The sequence below is a fragment of the Trichoderma atroviride genome, chromosome 1 (assembly GCF_020647795.1).
Source record: "Trichoderma atroviride chromosome 1, complete sequence".
NCBI lineage: Eukaryota > Fungi > Ascomycota > Sordariomycetes > Hypocreales > Hypocreaceae > Trichoderma > Trichoderma atroviride.
In genome coordinates, this window is record NC_089400.1 from 825,330 (window position 1) to 846,167 (window position 20,838).

At 50.2% G+C, this 20,838-nt stretch overlaps 9 protein-coding genes across 11 annotated transcripts; 3 read left to right on the forward strand and 6 right to left on the reverse strand.

Moving 5' to 3' along the window:
* Nucleotides 1-231: 231 nt before the first annotated feature.
* On the reverse strand, nucleotides 232-834 carry TrAtP1_000324 (uncharacterized protein; the record flags this gene model as incomplete). The annotated part of the gene is made up of 1 exon (XM_014091768.1): nucleotides 232-834. The coding sequence occupies one exon, from the start codon at nucleotides 832-834 to the stop codon at nucleotides 232-234; it is 603 nt and encodes a 200-aa protein (XP_013947243.1).
* A 1,062-nt stretch (nucleotides 835-1,896) lies between these two features.
* Nucleotides 1,897-3,378, forward strand: TrAtP1_000325 (uncharacterized protein). Of its 2 annotated transcripts, XM_014091767.2 has the most exons (2): nucleotides 1,897-2,502; nucleotides 2,611-3,378. In XM_014091767.2, the coding sequence occupies exons 1-2, from the start codon at nucleotides 2,302-2,304 to the stop codon at nucleotides 3,223-3,225; spliced, it is 816 nt and encodes a 271-aa protein (XP_013947242.1). In that variant the 5' UTR covers nucleotides 1,897-2,301; the 3' UTR covers nucleotides 3,226-3,378. The 2 variants fall into 2 exon arrangements, with proteins under 2 accessions (XP_013947242.1, XP_065966601.1); XM_066110529.1 differs by having other exon boundaries at nucleotides 1,897-3,378.
* Nucleotides 3,379-3,513: 135 nt separating this feature from the next.
* TrAtP1_000326 (uncharacterized protein) lies at nucleotides 3,514-4,703 on the reverse strand (the record flags this gene model as incomplete). The annotated part of the gene is made up of 4 exons (XM_014091766.2): nucleotides 3,514-4,192; nucleotides 4,250-4,382; nucleotides 4,474-4,530; nucleotides 4,604-4,703. 4 exons carry the CDS (start codon nucleotides 4,701-4,703, stop codon nucleotides 3,514-3,516), a joined length of 969 nt encoding a protein of 322 aa, XP_013947241.1.
* A 723-nt stretch (nucleotides 4,704-5,426) lies between these two features.
* On the reverse strand, nucleotides 5,427-6,645 carry TrAtP1_000327 (uncharacterized protein). The gene is made up of 2 exons (XM_066110530.1): nucleotides 5,558-6,645; nucleotides 5,427-5,440 (listed from the first exon to the last, which is right to left on the reverse strand). The coding sequence occupies exon 1, from the start codon at nucleotides 6,303-6,305 to the stop codon at nucleotides 5,922-5,924; it is 384 nt and encodes a 127-aa protein (XP_065966602.1). The 5' UTR covers nucleotides 6,306-6,645; the 3' UTR covers nucleotides 5,427-5,440; nucleotides 5,558-5,921.
* Nucleotides 6,646-7,408: 763 nt separating this feature from the next.
* On the reverse strand, nucleotides 7,409-9,750 carry TrAtP1_000328 (uncharacterized protein). The gene is made up of 4 exons (XM_014091765.2): nucleotides 9,514-9,750; nucleotides 9,395-9,447; nucleotides 9,064-9,305; nucleotides 7,409-9,007 (listed from the first exon to the last, which is right to left on the reverse strand). Exons 1-4 carry the CDS (start codon nucleotides 9,661-9,663, stop codon nucleotides 8,460-8,462), a joined length of 993 nt encoding a protein of 330 aa, XP_013947240.1. The 5' UTR covers nucleotides 9,664-9,750; the 3' UTR covers nucleotides 7,409-8,459.
* A 151-nt stretch (nucleotides 9,751-9,901) lies between these two features.
* On the forward strand, nucleotides 9,902-12,050 carry TrAtP1_000329 (uncharacterized protein). 2 transcript variants are annotated; one of them, XM_066110531.1, is made up of 3 exons: nucleotides 9,902-10,063; nucleotides 10,227-10,826; nucleotides 10,886-12,050. In XM_066110531.1, exons 1-3 carry the CDS (start codon nucleotides 9,996-9,998, stop codon nucleotides 11,661-11,663), a joined length of 1,446 nt encoding a protein of 481 aa, XP_065966603.1. In that variant the 5' UTR covers nucleotides 9,902-9,995; the 3' UTR covers nucleotides 11,664-12,050. The 2 variants fall into 2 exon arrangements, with proteins under 2 accessions (XP_065966603.1, XP_065966604.1); XM_066110532.1 differs by having other exon boundaries at nucleotides 9,902-10,826.
* Nucleotides 12,051-12,069: 19 nt separating this feature from the next.
* TrAtP1_000330 (uncharacterized protein) lies at nucleotides 12,070-13,342 on the reverse strand. The gene is made up of 2 exons (XM_014091763.2): nucleotides 13,043-13,342; nucleotides 12,070-12,962 (listed from the first exon to the last, which is right to left on the reverse strand). Exons 1-2 carry the CDS (start codon nucleotides 13,163-13,165, stop codon nucleotides 12,288-12,290), a joined length of 798 nt encoding a protein of 265 aa, XP_013947238.1. The 5' UTR covers nucleotides 13,166-13,342; the 3' UTR covers nucleotides 12,070-12,287.
* Nucleotides 13,343-13,519: 177 nt separating this feature from the next.
* On the forward strand, nucleotides 13,520-15,007 carry TrAtP1_000331 (uncharacterized protein). Its single transcript, XM_014091762.3, has 2 exons — nucleotides 13,520-13,797; nucleotides 13,865-15,007. The coding sequence occupies exons 1-2, from the start codon at nucleotides 13,647-13,649 to the stop codon at nucleotides 14,833-14,835; spliced, it is 1,122 nt and encodes a 373-aa protein (XP_013947237.1). The 5' UTR covers nucleotides 13,520-13,646; the 3' UTR covers nucleotides 14,836-15,007.
* Nucleotides 15,008-15,178: 171 nt separating this feature from the next.
* Nucleotides 15,179-20,802, reverse strand: TrAtP1_000332 (uncharacterized protein; the record flags this gene model as incomplete). The annotated part of the gene is made up of 2 exons (XM_014091761.1): nucleotides 15,179-19,462; nucleotides 19,543-20,802. The coding sequence occupies 2 exons, from the start codon at nucleotides 20,800-20,802 to the stop codon at nucleotides 15,179-15,181; spliced, it is 5,544 nt and encodes a 1,847-aa protein (XP_013947236.1).
* Between the last annotated feature and the right edge of the window lie 36 nt (nucleotides 20,803-20,838).

Sequence of the window (20,838 nt, forward strand, 5' to 3'; positions counted from 1 at the left end):
TTACCTGCCTCTATAATATATTTCCAATATCTTGGTTTATATACATATATACACTAAACCTATATTTCCTTTCCAAAAGATAGTTGTCCAATGGGTTTACATGTCTTCTTCGAGAAGCTTGACCTTCTTGAACTCCCAAGTTTTATAATAGAAGAAGTTTCAAAAAGTCATATACAGGCCAATTTGTCATCTTGCGACCAAAACCCTATTCAAAAGACATGTACGCTTCCTTCATTTTGGTCGCAGCAGATAGCACCAGTGAAATATATCCGGATCCGTCGCTTTCACCTTTGGCGTAGGCACCTTTTCCAGAACCTCAGCCACAAACGGCAACCCATCAATGTCAAAGCGACGCGCAGAGTAGCTCATTGAGACCCATACGGCACCTGGCGCAAGATGCCTCCGAACACAGCTCGCCATGCGTCGAACTTGATCTTCTCCGCCACAAGAGACTGCATCGACGGTGCTCTTGTCAACCACGAGATCGAATTTGTACTCTTTGTCAGTTGAGAGCTGCAGCTGTGTAGCATCTGCCACGGCATACTTCATCTTTACGTCGCCAAAGGCCTGCTTCTCCAGCTCTCGGCCTCGTTCTGTGGCCAGAGGCTCATAATCGACATTTGTGACGTCCAGAAAGCCGAGATGGCGCAAGTAGTTTTGTAAATCGCTGGTTCCAGAGCCGATGTGGAGAATTCGGGCTGAAGATGGTTCGAGGTTGGTGAGAATGGGTTTGATGATGGAGATGAAATCGGCAGATCCGAGGAGCCATTCGAAGGAGGTTTCGGTAGAGAAGCGGTCGTGCCAGTAAGCTTGCTTGTCAAAGTCGACTGGCATCTCTTTGTTTTTTTTTGTGTCTTTATGTTTAAGATTTGTAGATGGTAAAAAGTAACAGTGGGTGATTAAAGGATATTAGGAAAAAATTTCATTACTAACTAATGAGAGTTGAAAGCCATTGACATGTTGGAGATGCTGAATCCGGTGCCGGTGCCGATCGTTAAAAGTTTATTCAGGCGATGGGGCCGGGTGGGGCCGTACAAGATGCATCATCAGCATTATAACGATGTAGAATGCTGTCTGATAAAAGGCATTTGATACGCAGAAAGAGGATTATTAATAATTGTTACAGACAAAAAAAGAAAGGGAGAGACGGGTTTCTCTCCAAGCGGACTGCATCGACGTGAGGCCAGCTTATATGTATATCGACTTACAAGCTCCAATGTTGTTTCTTTCCCTGTGAGTCCACGGGTTGGTATGAAGTAAAATCTATAAAACACAACATGATGCTTTCATTATAAAGTGAAGATGGAAAATTTCACCATTTCTCGGGGATACATTGAACGACTTGACTCGTAATATAAAGGTTTAATTGACTTGCATTGAAGACGGAGATTTGCATAGTGAGAAGACGTCGTTGGCGCGGGTTAGTTCCAGAATCTGCTTGTCTAATGCCGAGGTAGACGGTTGTTCATGTATATATATATATAATAAAAGAAAAACTTTGTTTACGTTGGAAATGCTGGGTTATAGAATCTGTTATCAATACATGATGTTGCTATTATTTCTCCTTCCTGGAGGTCAGATGCTCTCGATTCAACATGGTGGCTCTCTTGAATTGCTACGCTTGGTGTTATTGCTCTTTAGTCGACGAGAGCCAAATGCTGATTGATCAACGGCACAGGTAACCTGGACAATTGTAACTCTACACTAAATCACACATCTCATACAAAACACCAACAATAATCAAAACAGCTCGCTATCCCTTGTAAACAGCCGCGTGGACAGTTGAGTACAAGTACAAGTACCCCGCTCAAAGCCAAGCAGCCAAGCCAAGCATAAAGTGGCAGTGGCAGTGGCAAAACACGCCCTGTCGATCTCAACCAAACACCTAAAAATAAAGGAAGCCGTAGGGCCGGCTCTCCTCGTATCTACAAGCCCAAAAAGCCACAAAGCCGCATCTGCTAAAGAAATGATGTGTGCATCGCGCCTCAGCCACGCCACGGGTCCACTTGCAGCTCACATGCCGCGTCAACAGCTTTGGAATTCGATATTGACCTTCATTTCTTATCTGCCACTTTTTGCTATCAACCTGTCCTCTTTTTTTCTTTTCTTTATTGTTTGTTTGCTATTTTGGTTTTAGAATCTCTATTCCTCTGTGTGCCATCTTCCCTCTCTTTGAGATCTCGTGACCGGCTCATGCAGCAACAACGATCGTTAGACCTAAGCTTGTTTCAAGTCTAAATCCAGACATCATCAAACCACCTACAAAAAACAAAATCATAACAAAAAGAAACCTCGTCCAAAATGGCGCCGTGGCAGCCTCTTGAAAGCGCCATCCACCTATTCACCCCCAACGACGTTCAATACCAGCCCATCATCCCTCGAAATCTCCAGCATCCAACTCACACTCAGGCCGTCACGTTGGGCGTCATTGGCGGCTACGTCGTGGCTATTGCCATTCTCTGGAATGTGCCGTATCTGCGCATGATTCTGTGGCCATTCAAGGTATTTTCATATCAAAATCTCCAAACCAGCTTCATACAAGGAATCATCTCCACATCTGCACTTACACACTTACAACACCACGATGTAAATCACAGCTAACAGCCACAGATGCTCGTCATCGCCTTCCACGAATTCGGCCACGCCTTCTCCGCCATCCTCACCGGCGGCCGCGTCAAGTCCATCTCGCTCGACCCCCACGAAGGCGGCGTCACGCACCTCTCGGGCGGCATCAGCGCAATCACGCTTCCCGCGGGCTATCTCGGCTCGTCCCTCATCGGCGCCCTGCTCACCATGTGCGGCTTCGACATCGTCGCCAGCAAAGTCGCCTCCATCGTCCTGGGCGTGTGTTTCCTGCTGACGCTGTGGTGGGGGAAGCGCGACTGGCTGACCATCCTGACGGTCCTGCTCGCCGTCGGCCTGCTGGTGGGCTGCTGGTTCATCGTCCATGCCGAGGCGCTGCGCTTTGTGGTGCTGTTTATCGGCGTCATGAGCTCGCTCTACAGCGTGTGGGACATTTGCGACGACTTGATCTTGCGCAAGGTGAATGAGTCGGATGCGAGCGTCTTTGCGAAGCGGTATGGCGGCTCGTCGCAGTGCTGGGGCGTTATTTGGTCTGTCATCTCGGTGCTTGTTATGGCGGTTGGCATCATCATTGGCTTGGCTGCCTTTTCGCAGTCGTTTGCGCAGCAAGAGGAGGACTCTAAGCATTTCATTCCTACCTGAGCAAATTGTTTCTTTGGATTCAAAGACGGGGGTATAGGGGAAAACAGAGGCTTGTTGGAGTTGTAATTTTGATGATACCCAATACTAGAACTGACAAAATTGATTAGAACACCATATAAATTAGTGGTACATGAAATGAAGCTATGTGCAGTCAATTCAATATGTGCTAAAGTAGAAGCTATATACAGTGAAGTTTTGAACATATATACATATATACAATCTTGTTATCCAATAATCAACACAGGCCGCCAAGTCATACCAGCTCATTCTCTTTTTCAATAATTTTACTCATTTCAAAGCATTGACAACCTGGGCCTCAAAGCCAGTGTTGGCATAGAGCTGGGACATGTCCCACATCATAGCACCGGCAAAGGTGCCGCTGAATCCCTTCGAGTACTGAAAGACCGAAGTGAGCTGAGAGCCAGAGACGTAGCCACGACCAGCACCCGGGCCAGCGGGAATGCCGACAAGAAGCTTGACGTTGGGGTTGGGGCTCGTCTTGGCCCAGGTATCCCAGGTCTGGTAGTTGTAGTTGTTCTGGCTGCTGGTGCCGGGCGTGTAGCCGCTGACGCCGCAAGGGTTGTTGTAGAACTGGATCTGGATCCAGTCCATGGGGACGGCGTTGATCAGCGCGCCGACAGCAGCGTCGGGGAAGAAGCACTGCGGAGCAGCCGAGAAGTAGTACTTCTTGCCACCGGCGGCGTTTGAGAGGCTCTTGAGCTGGGCGCCAAAGGCCGGCAGGTTGTTGGTGGTTGCCTCAAAGTCAAAGTCGAATCCGTCCACAATGGCACTTCCAAAGGGACGCTCGGCAGAGTTGCCGGATTGGACAGGACCGAACATGGCCCAGACTTGGTTGGCTGCGGCTTGAGCAGCACTGGCAGAGCTCCAGCCACCTTGAGTGTAGGAATCACCACCAAGAGAAAGGAGGATGGTCTTGCCGTTGGCCTGGCAAGTCTTGATATCCGCCCTTTAAAGGAAGCAGGGTTAGTCGCGGTTTATGTACGGCAGAAAAGCTTCAACTCACTCAATTTCAGGGCAGCTCAGGAGCCAAGGGTTGTCGGAGAAGGGAGCGCATCGGTCACCAGCATTGGCAAAGTTGGTCATGGGAGGAGTGATTCCGTTCAGGAAAGCAATGTCGATAACATTGATGTTGGCATCTACATGGCAAATGTCAGATTCAACATGCTTCTTTTCTCAACCTCGGCCGATCGAGGGCTGCAGCGTTGAAAAGTATAAGCCGAAACGTACCACTGCAGTAGGTCGAAAGACGCTGTTGTGTGCTTTGTTGGTTGGCCGAGTTTTGTCCTATCCAAATGCCATGTTAGATGACTATTTTCCCTTTCCCAAAAGATGAAAAACTCTCAACAGGAGCTATTACCCCAGTACACAGCAATGTTTTGCTTCGAGTTGACATTCCAACCGGCAAAGACGGATGGAACGAGAGCGAGCGCGCTCGCAAGAGTGGTCAAAGAGGGCATCGTGGCAAAAAAGATGGTGAAGCTGCTGAATGTGAAATGAAGATGCTGACGATGGTGAAGGACAGAGTGTCACCTCGACTGGTTGGACAAAAGCTTTTATATCCTCATTTTGAGTCCAACATGCCTCAACGTCCAAGGAGTCTCTCTCTCCACTGTCTTACCGCGATGCTACATCCAGTCTTTGGTAACATACGTAGCATTGAATCGACTGGCCTTCTTTCACCAGCCCATGCTTGCCATCTCCGGGCCAAAGGATGAGGCGAGACGAGGGCTATCACAAACCCATAATGGAGCCATGCTATCTTGGGCAACTTCAAATAAGAGAGCCACTAGCGTCGGCAATTGGAATCCTTCAACTTTGCTGTTGTAGTTTTGGAGATACCATCAGTCGGTATAACAGCTTCAGAACTGAACTTCTAGGTGACATGTACGTATTCTAGCGAAGAAGAGGGATGGTGGCATTTGAAAGGTGCGTGACGAGGCCAGATTGGTTAACGCTCCGAAACACCAGGGGTTCTGGCTGCTACTCAGATACAACGTACAAAGTGCTCGGTAGTACCGGCCAAAGTTGCCAAGCTTTACTGCAGTATGAATATTGCTGCCTGTCTTATGCGACTGCCAGAGCCTGATAATGGCTTCCTCACGCACCGGTAACATGTGTAGATGAAGCGAAGCTCCACACATGTTTGTGTGAGTCCGTATACATGCGTGGAGAGGTCATTGCCTACAAAGCGTCACTACAAGTTACTGAGATATCAGTATAGAGAAACAGAAACAAATGGTGATGAGTCTATTAGGATCTTGACTTGCAGTAAGGTTTGTGGAGAGACTAGGATGTGATATCTCCTACCTACTTAGGCAGAGCCTGGACCCAGCATCGAGTAAGATCAATAGTATCTCTTCGAGCCGCCCCAGAGCGACATGGAATCCGAATCCTAGTTTGGACCTAACATGGGCCAGTCGGTAAGCAACAGTTAAGCTTGAGTAAGCCCCCTGGCATATCGATCTAAAAGGCTAGAATAGTCATCAACGTTGATAGGTGACAGCCCTAAACGTGATTCCAGGCCGCCAACTTTGCTCAGCAGATTTGCAGTTACACACCATCGGCTATCACAGACAGCAGCTACTGGCACAGACGAGAAGCAAACAAAATAGCTGCGGCTAGAGTGTCTCTCCTCCGTGGTGGCCACGCACCACAACAAGCTTGACACCCTTCACTCATCTGCGGCCACGCGCGAAAAGAATGACAAGGAATGGTTTTGAGCAGATTATAGCAAATATCTTGGCTCGAATGCCAATCTTTCTCCCTTCAAATGCATCATAAGCGCATTCTCTTGCCGCCCAAAGAGACACCTCCACCAATCGGAAAAAAGTTCGATAAAGCATATCGCTGTAGCTGGCGTGCTCTTGATACAGCAGCTTCCCGCTTTGGCATAGGAAGAAAATAGATGACTTTTGGACGAATGACCCCCCCTGTAGGAACGCTTTCCGTAGGCATATCCCAACAAGGTTAAAACACTTGACTGAATCTTTCAACATCCAGATATCGTGGGGAAACAGGCCACGGTTCGGCTCAGTCCGGGCCGCCCCAACAGTGCCCATCTCATACTCTGTTTCCCAGCTTTCTGAGTGGTCGTGTTGATTTCATTTTGTTTAGCAAACTTGAGGTATCCGAATACCAGAAATCTGATAAGACTGCGCAGGAACAGCTACAAGGCTGTATGTTATCTAACCCTTTCCTTTGCCCGTCTCTGCGTATCTTCTTCTCTTAGGACGCTCAACCCGGCTTTCGTCGGCGCCCATGACCCTATCAGAGATGCGTTGCCACCTGCTCCTTGGGTATGGCTGTAAAGTGAAGAGTTCCCAGTTTGCCTCAAGCATCAATCGCATATTAGCCGGCTACCCACCTTCCATCAGCCGCCAACCTATTCGGCGCAAGCATCATTTAAAGTAGTGGAGCGATCCTCCGTGGGGTGCTAGCGAGTCGGCTTCGGAGAGAATTGCGTTGCCTGTGCTAAGACAAGAATGGCAGTTTGCATAGTCTGTAAATACCAAATGCTAGGCCTAGGTAGCTCCGGGACTCTGGTAAAGATGCTGTTCGATCTTGTTGATCACTTTGGCGTGGCGCATCATGGCGCTGATCTTGCTTCTATGTATGTCTCTGATCAGAGCTGACGGGCTCCAACTATAACGCTATTATGCTGATATTGCCTCAGCCATTGCCGCAGGAATACTTGAGTAGGATTCGAAACAAGAGTCGAGAGCAGCCACGCCTATTTGATGCTGTATCCGCAACCCCGCGTGTTTCATGCAGCATCCCATCCCACGATGCAAGTGAGTAAGTAAAGATGGCAGAAAATGACCTCAGAGATTGTGGTAGTGGACGATGCAACGTAATCATGTCAATGGCCTGCAGCGTGGCGCACCTTCTCAAACCTGCCTTATCAATAGAGTAGTAGCCAGGATGAGACGTTATCTGCCGACAGCGATAACCGCTTTTGGCGAGCACAAGACATTTTGATTTGAAACAGCGCCCAGGGTCTCGGGTTTTCCCTCTCGCTTGCAATAGCTTCTCGCCACGGCATAGTTCCAGGCATTAGCTTTTCCAGATAGATAAACAATCGATCAACTGTTGGCAATAAGGTTATTCATCAAGCTTAAGACATCTGTTCAGTTGATTTCGCTCATATCAACAGTGGTCGTAGTAATCGTAGTAAGCATTTAGACATCTTGATATCGAGACCATCTCTCCGCGTTGTCCCCCACCTAAGCGAGCTCCAACACCACCCCCAGCTCTTCAGCTTCAGCTGCAGTAAACAAGCCTCCTACCATGCTGCTAAACATCCTATTGCTCCGCTGCCGAATAACTCTTCTGGCTCAACAAGCACAGCGACTCCATTCACGCACTTCTCCAGCGTCATGTGCTACAAATACAAGCTAGAAAGCGGCCGTTCCTGACATCTGTCAACTCAAGCCCTCTTAGCTTCTTGGCAGGCCATACAGGATCGGTCGCTCGCCTGTCTTAGGAAGTTCGAGCCTCACAGTTCCCAACTAGGCCTGCGTTTGCTACAGTTAGGTAACGTTACCTGGCGCCGAGCTACACAAGATATCCCTTATCAGCATTTTCATTTCGGTTGGCACTTCTCAAGGTTGTATATATTTGTATACCAATGTATCCGTGTAACAATGTCCATCAGTCTCTCGTCAAGACATGACCTACTTCATAACTGGGAGAGAAGAGAAATACCAGCTCCTTTTGCCCTTCTCCATCATGTAAAGCTAGTTTGGAGCTGGTGACGGCAAAGATCTTGAGACTTTGAATCTAATCAATGCCTGTCGTCACCATGCGAAGCTTAGCTCCGCTATTTGAGCTGTTTGATGATCGAGATCAAAGTGTCTTGACCGTGGCGTTGTCTCCTCCCTTTGTTGTAAATGACACCTTGCCTCCCATCAGTATTCGATACATTGTTAGTTCCGGTGGCATATCATCACGTACGTGATATTCTCATCGCTCGTTTGAGCTGGCTTGCGTCCAAAATTCCAGACCCTGTGCTCAAAAATCATAATAGCAGCTGGCGTCCACCAACAGTTGACTTGTACTCGCCTCGATTATTGCAATAGAAGCCTCCAGCAATATGAGATGCAAAACCTTGAAAATGCAGTCCCGTCAACGCCAATTGTTCCAACCAAGAACATGCCCACTTATTGGTTTTCATGAGAATTCTGAGAATTCGAGGCATCATCATCTTGGCGGTCCTACCATCGGCCACGGCGTCCACGGCCTCCAAATCCGCCTCTTCCACTGCCACCTCCGGCCATGCCCTGGTCATAGCCAAAGCCTTGGTTTCCACCAAAGCCTCCACCAAAGTTTTGACCCTGGCTTCCCTGGGCGCCCGCACTGCCTCCGGCATTTTGCATGCCAGAAAACATAGCTGCCATCTGGCTTGGGTCCATCTGGGAAGGGTCCATGCCAGAAGCCATCATCTGCTGCATCATGGCTTGCATTTCAGGCGGGATCCCGTCCATACCAGGCATACCAGCAGCAGCACCGCCACCACTACCGCCGCCGCCGCCAGCCCCAGCACCTCCTCCACCTTGCATGCCCATACCTCCCATCATCATCATGTTGAAATCTTCCATCATCTTCTTGTTGTTGACAGCAAAAGCGTCAGCGCCAAACTCGCCGCGAATAGATTCTTGCTTGGCAGCATATAGCGCCCATGTGAATTCGTCGAAGCCGTAGTTGAAGTAATCGCTAATGTCTGTGCCTGGCTTGCGCCACGGTTTATCATTGTCTGGCAGATCTAACAGAATAGGTCAGTTATCAAGGATAAACCACCTAGAATTATAGTCCGCATACCCTCGTCAATGTTGATCTGTGTTATAGGCTTGCCAGCTGCAGGATGAACAGGAATGGCATTGATATCGATTGTAGATTTTGAGGCGGCGGCTGAAGTTTGGTCTGCGCTTGGAGCGGCAATGCTAAGAGCGTTTGTCGTTTTCGAGTCTTCCTCTCTCTTGACGGGCGCCGCTGGCTTTGCGGAAATGTCGTTGGAGGCTGACCGCTGGGGAATATTCCTTATGTCGCTATATTTTGCTTGGCTATTGTCGCGCTGTCAGTACAAGAATAGCCACATCAACAGGCGCTTGGAAAAGCGTTCGCGCAGCACGGCGTGCGTAGATCGACATACGGTGGTGGCGCTGCCTTTGTGCCATCTTTTCGCTCTGTGATGATGTCTATATCCTGCAATCCATAATGTTAGCATGAAAGCAGTGGCCCATTTCGACAAGGAAGGCCAAAGTCGCGTACTGAATCGTCATCGTCATCCTCGTCCATGGCGCCGCTCTCGTCTTCCTCTTCGCCTTCCTCTAGCTCTTCCGCTTTAAGCTTCTTCTCCTCATCCTGTTCAATCTTCGGCTCTTCGGGCAGGTAGAGATCGTCATCTTCGTCCATGTCCATCTTGGCAGCGGCTTAGGGAAGTTTTTGGTGTAAAATAAATTGAATTGAATAAGAGGATCAACTATACCAATCCAAAGTTGAAGCTCTACTACTACCTTGTAGGTAGGAAGCTCTTCTACAGGCTGATAGGCTGGATAAGCCCATGGTGGGTCATCACAATACAGCTCCGGGGTTCTGCCGTATCCCTTCTTTATCAGCCATTATCAGACCCGCAACAAAGTTCCAGTCCAAGCTTTCGCATAGTACTGAAGTAAAGAGCTCCACACGAATACCTAGACCCTTGACTCGCCTGTCTGGAAAAAAAAGTTCAGAGCCTCTTTTACAGAGGTGTCATGTCTCTGGCGCGGTCAGCCAGTGGCCCAGCGGGTCTAAGCATTAACACTGGAGCTGCCAATAGCCTGTAAGCTTTGCTAAATCTTCAACACCACGCCTCGGGCTTCTGATATCGCCCATATTTACACTCTACACCACGTCTTCTTTACCCTCCAACACCTCCCACATCTTCCAATTGGTCACGCTTTACACTGTCGTCCTCTTGTTGTTTCTAACTAAACGCGCCACAGAGGCACTGCGCAGCCAGCCGCGACAAGAGGGCTGTTTGGTTCTGGTAACGCGTCAGCAAATCCAACAACACCCAACAACATGGCGACCACAGGCGGCCTCTTTGGTGCCAAGCCAGCAGCAACAGGAGGACTCTTTGGAGCTACAACAACCGCGAGCCCACAAACGACCACCGGCGGAGGTCTCTTTGGCGCCGCTACGCCCACACCGGCGACGAATACTGGCACAACTGGCGGCGGCTTGTTTGGCTCAACAGCGACTGCTCAGCCAGCTCAGGCATCTAGTGCAACTGGTGGGGGTCTTTTTGGAAGCAAACCTGCGGCGACAACGACAACAGGATTGGGAGGAGGCTTGTTTGGCAATACCGCGACCCCTCAGCAGCAGACAACCACCGGTGGAGGTCTGTTTGGAAGCACCCCTGCGGCCCAGCCCAGCGCCACGACGGGAGGTGGTCTTTTTGGAAGCAAGCCCGCGGCGACGATGACAACGGGGACAGGAGGGGGTTTGTTTGGTGGCGCTGCAACCACTCAGCAGTCAGGAGGCGGCTTCTTCGGTGGAACAACTCCAGCTGCAACTACCACCGCTACGGGAGGTGGTCTCTTGTACGCAATGCTCTATTCGTATTGGACAATTTCCTCAATCAATGCTAACATCAATGCAGTGGAGCGACTACAGCTCAGCCGGTCCAATCCACAAACCAAGTTGCTGCCGTCCAAGTCAACTATGACAACTTGCGACCACGATCGAGGTTCGATGACCTTGCTCAGCCAGTCCAGAACCAAATTGCTCTCATCGACAAAGGCATCCAGCGCGTCATCAAGATGAGGGATGAGATTGGCGAATTCATGCCCCAGCATGAAAAGGATATCGACCAGCTCGGACGAGACGTCCAATTTGTCGAGTCCAAGTTCAAGAGTGTCCAAGACGCCCTCAACCGCGATATCCAGACCGTCAAGGCCCTACAAGACATGACTAAGAAAAACGTCACCGATGCCCAGCTTTCCTTCAAGGCCGCGGACAACCTCAAGCTACCGACACACTACCACCAAACCGGCCTCTTCGCCGGGCCCCCTCCAACCAGCGACTCCAACTCAGCAGACGCCTCATCGGCGCATGCCAGTGCGCAAGACCTCATTACTTATTTTAACCGCATCTGCGATGACGTCGAGAAGTACAAGAAACGCCTGGACGAATACCGGGCGCAGATCGAGCGCGACATGCCCGGGGTGGAAAACGGCCTCTACGAACAGATCCGCAGCCTGCGCGACCACAGCAACGCGCCGGTTCAAGACCAGCTGAGCCAGGTGCTCGCGGCGCTGCGGGAGATGGGCAGCGCGATTGTTGCCCAAGCTGGACAAATTGCGGATACGCGAGAGAGAGTATCACGGCTACAGGCTGGGTTCTTGGATAACGGCCTGTACTCTGGCATTTCCTCATGAAAGCGCTTACGGTTCTTTGTTTTCTTGTCTTTTTTTTTTCTTTCTCCGGGTTTGGGATTTCGCTGCTTTCTTAATACTTTTTTGGTATCTGGTTGAGGGGAGATGCGCTTTTAGGTTTAATCATTAGGCGGCGCTTGCTGTACAGGAAGGGCTGTTTACGGCCAAGCATAAGACAGGTTGTCCATTGTCAAAGAAAATGTATGACTATGAGAAGGGTTGACAGCGAGAGAAAAAGGAGTATCTAGACGATAAAAATATAAGGGGGTGACTGGTGTAGGTAGATATGGCTACAAGTGTGGTCACAAGAGATACCCTCTCCCCTTTTAGAAGATGTGAAATAGGGAAATTTGCAAGGGTGAGACGCTCTAAGCAAGATTGTTCCACTGGCATGCTGTGTGTGGTGTGTGACTCATTCTGGAATCATGGTAAATGAAATGGGTATATGTGAGTACCTCGGGTAGAATTTTATATACATGAGTATGTGGAAACAATAACGAAGAGAAATTGCTCCAATGACAGCTTCTTCTTCCAAGATTTTTCCCATGATAGCCAAAAGTCTTTCAGTAATTCAAGAAACGCCGGTGGTGGTGAAACGAATAGAGAGAAAAAAGAAAAACAGGGCTTTTAATATGTTCCTTCACCATCTCCATCATCTCCGTAGTCGTCGCCGCCCTCGTCGCCATTGTCAAAGTATCCCTCCGCATCATAATCACCAGCATCCTCGTCATCGTAAACCTCATCTTCCTCTTCCTCCTCCAGACCCTCATCGTCTTCCGCATCGCCAACCTCATCGCCCTCGTCGTCCCGCAGCGCATCCAGCTTTTCCAGGATATGCTTCCCATCCACCGGCACGCCCTCGTCGTCGCCCTCAATGGCCGGCATGCCAAACGCCTCCTCCGCATTCGGCAGGGCATTCACCTTGCTCAGCTCCAGTTTGCGCCGCTTCCTCACGCCGCTGGCATCCGCGGAGTCGACCGTGTCGAGCAGCTCGGGCGGGTACATTTCGCGACAGACCGGCCGCGAAGACCATTCCGGGAGCGCGCGCTCGGGGCGGGAGAAGCGCTGCGAGTAGGTTGGCATTGCGCTGAAGGGGTCGACGGAGGCTTTGCTTCTGACGTCGTAGAGGGCGTTCATCTGGTCGCGGCCGTAGGTCTTGCGCGGCGCGTCGGGGTCGATGAGCGAGGTTCGTTTGGATGTGTAGAGCGGCGATGAGTGGATTTGGTGGCGAAGGAGGAGGAAGTACTGGACGCCGTTGTATTCTGTGGCGTTGAGGTTGCGAGAAGTCGGGACGACGTAAGGCTGAGAAGAAAGTGACTGTTAGCAAAGGTTCTGGCTCTATAGCATCCCTTCTCTAGATGTGCGGCGCATTATCTGCTTACTGGGAACAGCTCAGAGGGCCGGGCATCAGGCTCGTCTGTATCATCCCATGGAAGACCTGGCCGTCCTCCTCTGCCTCCTCCCCGGCCTCCTCGCCCTCCTCCTCGCCCACCACCTCTGGACATTTCCGACTGAGCTCACGTCCCTTGCGCAAAGCTCCAATTGCTCCGTGAGCGGGTATATTTCAGTGCTGATATAATGGTTCGTAGTAAAGACGATGATATTTTTTATTTATACTGCCCAATGAAAGACGGCGGTGTCGGAATTCTTCGCTGGGTAAGAGAAAAAGGCGACAGCTGAGAGTTGGATGGAAATAGCAAAAGAAGCTCAATTGGAGCGCCAACTTTCAGCGACTGAGAAAAAAGTATGGTGGGGAGGGCGGAATTTGCTCCGCTGTGACGCTGCCCCGCTGCCTGCGCTCGCCGTCAGCGCATCTGCCTGCTATTGCCTACCCTAGAAATTATACATGATTTTACAGGGCAAACGTCTCCCATTGTCATTATAAATCCAGAAACAGCTCTCGCTCACATATCATTATATTTCATCATTTCACAATAGATCATACTCTCAGCTTCCAGGGCTGCTGGCAATTGCTAGAATCTCATCATGTCTGAACGCATCATCCCAGACGGCATCTCAGACGCTCACCCCATCTCTGGCCTTGAAGAATTCCAGACTCATCTGGCAGAGCTCGAGAATGATCCCTCCGTGCCATTCAACCTCAAACTCCTGGACGATATCGAGCTTCAGTTAACAGGTATCCCCCCATTCATTCTTTCATTCATCAGTTAAAATCCCTAGAAAGATTGCTAATCAGCTCCCAGAATCCAACATCCCAGCTCTCCTCCCAACCGTCCTCCCTCCACTCACCCAAATCCTCAAATCAACCACGCAAGATCCCTCTCCTCTCCTCTCCCTCACCATCAAGCTCCTCTCGCCCTTAACCTTCACCCGCACTCTCACCATCGCCGACCCTCCCTCCATCCTCACAGCCTTGAGCTCTCCTCTCCCCGGCGCCAACCTCCTCGCCCTCGCCATCATCCACAAGGCCGCCAAAGCACCCACCGAGGCCGCCCTCTTCAGCACTCTCCCCGATGTCGTCGAGGTCCTCATCCGCCGCTGGCTAGAAAGCCCAGACGTCGGCGTCGGCGAGCGCGCGGCAAAGGTGCTCGGCGACTTGCTCGAGACAGACTGCGGAACCATCCGACCGACAGAAGGAGTCAACGGCGCAAGCAGCTATACCATCAACGGCTTCAGCACCACCACAAGGCGCCGTATTCCCGGCCACGGACGCCTCTGGAGCGTGATTTTCACTCAGCGACCTTTCTTGGAGCTCATCAAGACACTCTGCTCCCCTGAAACAGCAAATCCTCCTACTCGGCCTCGACACCAAACCTCCCTCTCACAAGGCCGTCTCCTACGCCTCCTTACCCGCCTCGCAACGCTCGATATCCGTGCTATAAGCACAGCTCACCACCAAGATCTATTCTCCCTTTCCACTACTGCCATCGCCCCCAGTGACCAAGGGATCCTGCAATGGGCAGCGTTGGAGATGCTATCCGGGTCAGACGATATTCTCATGCACCTCAATCTCATAGACTTTTTCGAGACTTTTGTCAGTGTCATGCGCGTATCTCGTCTCACCCCTGAAGAAAACGTCATTGTGAAGAGATTGGTTAAGGCGGCGGCCGAAGGGGATGGCGGGCTGAAGGAGGCCCTGAGAGGACTGCCGAATCGGACTGTGGAAGAAGAAGCTGAGCCTTTGCGTGCGTATGTCAGCGATATACTAAATTGAAAGAGCATTTCTTCTTTATTCATAAATCTTTCACAAAAAAATCTGAAATCTAGTTCAGCGATACGTAGCTAGCTATCGAGCAATAGAACTATTAGTGACTTCCAAAAAGGGGGCTTGTCAGATCATGAAGATAGCCAACGAGATGGACTAAAAATAACATCATACTATTATAACATTTTATCTCCTATCTGACAAACAGTATAGGCAGTCTTTCCTAACATAAGGTACATACACAACCATGGTGTTTTGAAAATAAGAAGAAAGGGAGAAAAAAAGTCACACTCGTCTATTATATCCGCCCTCCAACGCCATAAATCGCTGCCCGCACTCGTCATGCCTGACTTTACAGCATCTTCCGTGCAGCCGCTTCAGACCTGCCAAGCGGAAGTTCATCAGCATTGGTGCTGACCGTGCTGTCCCGCCTCTTGTCCCCGGCCTTGACCAATCCTTCAATTCCAAGAGATACCTCGCCGACCCTCCGTAAAACCGCAAGTAGCGCACCGCGCAAATCCGCCGTCAAGTCCTTTTGGAGCAAGTCAATGGCGAGCGGGTAGAAAGAGTGCAAGTGGGTCTTGAAAGCATCTTCGGGGAAAGTAGCGAATCCCTCAAGCACGTCAACGACGACTGGTCTCCATGCAACAATGTTTCTCTGCTGGCTTTCTTCAGCCAGCAAAGAGTATCCCGTGATTATGTCCTCGCACAGAGGCACCAGAGCGGCTTCGATGTCGGGTCTGCTCTTCAACCTTTCAGGTGCATCATCTATAAACATCCTGAATAGGATAGACACGTATGTCGCCGCAGCACCGCTTTCCTGCTTCAACAGGTTAGGCGGCTGCTTCATGAATCCTTCTCGCCAGAGCTTCATTCGGAGCTCTTTATCTTCATTGAAGCGGCGTGCGAACTGGAAAGAGCGCTTCAACAGACCCATGAGTCGCAAGAGTTCGGTTGAAGGGATGTTTGCGTATACGGTGTCGTTGCTAAAGAGCTCGTTGACCGTCTCAATCATGAGAAGCTGCAGGACACAGCGGGAGATGATGCGGTTGAAGAATCGCCGGCGAGCAGCTGTCACGACGACAGGTTGCTGCTGAAGACTGGAAGTTGGTTTGAACTCTTCCAACTGCTGTCCGTTGGTGGCATGAGCCGCTGGGGTCTGTGCCTCATCATCGTCTAGTTTGTGCAGAGTTGGGTGATGAATAGACTCTGTGTCGGAAGCGCCGTTCTCGTCTCCGCTATTGATCTTCAACGTGTTTTCATCCCCAGCAGAAGGAGTTTCGGCAACAGTTGGGCTGAGAGGCGAGGTGAATTCCAATCCATTAGATGACGACATTGACATGGAAGTAGTTGCTTCCATATTTGCCGCAGTAAAGAGTTGGTATGCTGTTGTCCGCTCGAATAGCTCACAAAATGCTCCAACGATCTTAGACCAGTGTACCAGATTAAACTTCGTCACGTTTTTCAGTATCAGCTGTTGTAAACAGTTACTACCAATGCGTGATATGGTGTCATTTTCTTGACAAATGCAGAGGGCGAGCAGCTCCAAGAATCTGTCCAGCATATATTCCAGCGCATCAAAGTAGTGTGTAAACAGCGTGATCATGTTGCGCAGAGCTTGAATCATGGTAGTAGACAGCCAGACGGACAACTCTTCGTGATTGAGAACGTTTGTCATCTCTGGTCTTGAACGCAGAACCATGAAGATGGGGTAGAGTTGTTGTCGCCAAAGAATATCCCAAAATGGCTGGGTAAACCCACCTCCATATTTGAGGAGTGCAGCAAAGAAATACTCGAGTGCATTTGAACGGACTTCAAGGTCTTCGCCAGTCATTAGCACATCATGGAAGGCGAACAGCACAGGGAACCAATAGCCCTCCTCCATGGATGTTTTTGTCTGCCCCTTTTTGAGAGGTTCTACGGGCCCATCATTCGACGAGGAAGTATTCCACGGCTGATGCGACAACGGGCACTCTGGTGTTTTGAGCATTGTTGGAATAATCGATTTCAGCAGCTCCAAAGCGCCTAGACTCTTTTTCTGGAATTTGAGATTCTTCGAAAACTCTGTCAAGCAGACAATGAGGTCCGTAAACGCTCCTTGAGAAATGACGACGCCGAATTTTTCCTTGTAAACCTGGCTAACGTTCTCGTATGCAAGATAGACAATACTCTCGTACGGTTCACGAGCAGCAACGGTGAAGACACCAAACATAGTCCTCCATCCAGAACGGATATTATCTCCTCGCGCTTGAATCATTTGAATAAGGCATCGCAGTACCATGTCTTTGACTGTAATATTGTGCGAGTTGGACAGCACATGCTCAAATGGCTTTAGGAAATCCTTTTGGAACTTGAATCCCGCAAGCTCTTCAATCTCCATGAATCGCATGGACAGCTGTCTTAAAGAATCCAAAGCAAAGAAAACAATGTTCATGTTGTTATGGCATCCGACCTGGTTGAAGTGCTCGCCAAGTACTACCCAAATATTGCTCCACTCAAATCTCACACGATTCATGTTGTAGTAGCTGATTTCGACAATCTTCTGCAGACTGTATGTCCGAGGGGAGTCGTTGGAACCCGAAACCTTGATCTCGTCCCAGCTAACCTCTGTCAAGGCTTTGGCAAAATAAACCATGGCTTCACCCGAAAGGTCTGCCGTGCTGGAGAATATTCGATCGACGCTTCGAATAAGCTCATCTGAGCGGCTCTCGAGAGCAATCTCGTGAGAAAAGCCCCTGGGGCCAGTAGCAGATCTCTGTCGTGGTCTGTTTTTCAACTGCATAGATGAGCGAGATTCCGATGTCCCGGATCGCTGAGGAGGAATGAAGCGCGCCTGGGACACATCTGGGATGGCGCTCTCATCAACGCCGCCAGAGATCAACTGCAGTCGATCCAATTGACTGATACACATGAGAATATCCTTCCATGACTCTTGCAGAACATTGCCCTCTGTCTGAGCGAGGTCCAAGATCACTTTCAAGGCTTCAATATTTTTCGCTTGCATCTCCTGGGGGTTGTTCAAGTTTGTGGCATTTCGAAGTGCGGAAATGAATGCTTCTCGAGGCGTTGAGAGATTGAAGAGACAGGCAATCTGGGTTGCCAGCCTCATGCCCTCTAGGCACAGCTTATTAACTTCGAGGTTGTGTGCTTTTTGCATCTGCCCCGAAAGCGCAGAGAAGATGGACATCCATGTGATATCAAACATGGCCTCGACATGCTTGAAGGATGTTGCTTCGATATACTTGGGAGTAGTCTTGGAGGCGTTTCGTCGCTGGCTCTTGAACAAGTTTTTGAAGAGCTGCTCTGAACGCAGCGCAATCTCCTCTGACTGCTGCATATAGGCTTCCCGCTGCAGATCTCGGCCTACATTTGAGAAGGCTTGTCCCAAGCCTGCAGCCAAGCCGCTTGGTTGGGTAGGAAGATTGCCCTGGGCAGCCGCAATGTCTCGCTCGCTCTTCAAAACAATTTCGTTACTGGCAATTTCTTCATAGATGGAGATTTGATAGTCATGAGGCAAATCCGCATTGTCATTAATGCCTGCATTGTTTCGAATGAATTCCTCCTTGGTCATTCTCTTGGCGATCTTGCTGCTGTGCAAATCTGTATTCAGTAAGATCACCGAGTACGCCAGTACATACGCCGTGTCGGCGTTGGCAAAAGCGTTCGGGTTACCAAGCACGTAACGCTCGGCAAACTTGAGCATAAACCGATCGATTTTCTGGGCCTCTCCTGGTAGACGGAACGACTGTAAGAACTGACGAAGGGCATCAACGAAACGCTTCTTGGCGAATTCCATAGAGTCCACAAATGCGTGCATGGTATCGATATTTTTCTGATCTCCTTCACCGAGATATTCTCCGATTTGCGCCTTATCCAGTTTGTCTTCACTGAGCAAAAAAGTGGCTATATCTTGAGGTGAATCGCTCGCGATGAAGCCATCGCGAAGGAGCAGCTCAATTCCCTTCTTAGGCTTGAAGTTGAATTGCCTGATTCCCTTCATGAGGGCCGTTTTCCTGGCCTTTTCTTTGCTGAGATAATCCGGGTCATCCTCCAACACGGGAGTCGAAGGGGGCAGGGGCGTGTCAAGCCGAGAAGCGCTTTCGCTTGTGGGGTCGATGGACGGCCGTAGCTCATCAAAAGAGGTTCTGGCATCTGCATCCGTGCGAACATTTTCGCTATCTGAGCGTACAGAGGCAGACCAATTTACCAACGAGCGCAGCGTCTCGACAAGGGCCTCCAGTGATAGGCGTTTGATTGCGTATTCTTTGGGGTAGTCGGCTTCATTCTCCTGGTGCGGGATAATCTGCGCAACGGTGAGCGACGGGGGGAGGATACCCTTGAGCTGCCACTCGCTCGCCGGCGCAGTCTTCCCTCGATACTCCTCATACGCCTGTTCATGTATGGATGTTATCGAGACGGGCGCCGTCGCAAATTTGGAGAGATCTTCAATGACAGTTTGGAAGATGTTCTCTACAGACTGATCGCAGTCATAGTTGAGATACGTCTCAACCAAAGCCCTCGGATCAGCGCAGAGGCGGTTTAGGATGGAAACAAAGTAGAGTTTCTGTGTTAGCGGGGCATTCTTCTGAGACAAGAGTGCCAAATAAATCTCGTTGAGAATGACCTCAATTTCTTTCTAGTATAGAATAAGCCTCTGATACGCATCAAGGTGTGCCACATAGGAAGACGTAAAAAACAAGGAGAGAAATAACGTACCTTGAACGAGGGGCGCATGTATTTGAGCATGAGCCAAAAAATCTCACAGCAGATATCAAAGATTTTATCCACCGAACTGGCTCCATTCCGCGTAATGCTAAGACAAAGATAAAATTTAATGGCCTGAAGAAAAGTGGTGGGCTCATTGCTCTTGGAGCTCCTAATGGTACAAAGAGGCGAGGTGAAAACAGCAATGTTGTTGTTTAGAAGGGTGTGGATGAGGTGCAAAGAAACGAGCTTGGAGCGCATCGCTCCACCTCGCAAGTCGAAAAGCTGCTCAGGGGGCAGAACTTTGGTCGACAGATTGCAGAAAGATCGGAAGATGAGATAGGCATCCCGGATGTACACCTCATCTTCAGCGTCTAGCGCATCGCTGTCCTCCTGCGGACCAGATTGCCCTGACACGGACACATTGCTGTCATCTTTCTTTTCTGACTTGATTCGCGTAACCATAGTAGGTCCTTCGCCAAGGGTCGAATCGTCAAAGCTCTTGCGATGCTCTAAATCTTTTAATGTGAGTTTCGCAGCATTGGCCGGCTCTTCCGATGCTTCGTTGCTATCCAGCTGCGAAGCCGAAGTCGAAGCGTCTTCCCCGTCATCACTAAGGCGGGTGCCGTTGGCAACCTCGGATTGTTCAAAAGTAACATTGCTTGCGCCATGCTTCAGGTTGTCCAGGCTCAATCTGGCTTCCTTCATGTGAAGTCTAGTCTTGACTCGCTCGAAAACGGTGCCAACCATCTGGGTGAGAGTGCCCTGTGCAACCTGCTGATTGGCCGTGCTCCGAGAGAGCAGGAAAATGTTGTAGGTCTGGCGCACAGCCTTGAGCAGGCCTGCGCCATGAACAACGATCTTGTCATTCAGGACGGCCGCTAGGAGTGACTTGACAATCTGCAGCTGGATCTCGACGGCCGTCGTCTCGCCTAGGAAACAGTCGCAGATGGTATCGATGGCTCGTTCAATTAGCGGGGATGCCGGTTCGGCGCCTTCCTTGTGCCCATCGTCCTTGGCAGGGAGGGAGAAGTATGAATAGGATATCAGCTTTCCAATGCAATCGAGCGCTGTCGTTGTGAGCTGCGGGCTGCCGGTCTTGGTTGCGAGCTGGAGAGGCGCGAATACAATCTCGGGGTCGGGCAGCTGATCCTGCTCTTTGATGGCATCGAGGGCTGTCTTGGTCAGGTCGGCCAGCTGCTTGTTTCGCTGGGCATCTTTAGAAGTCGCAATGGCGTCCAGAGAGGACACCACGAATTTTAAGGAGCTCATGGAGCGCAGGGAGGCCGGATACGACAGACAATCGCC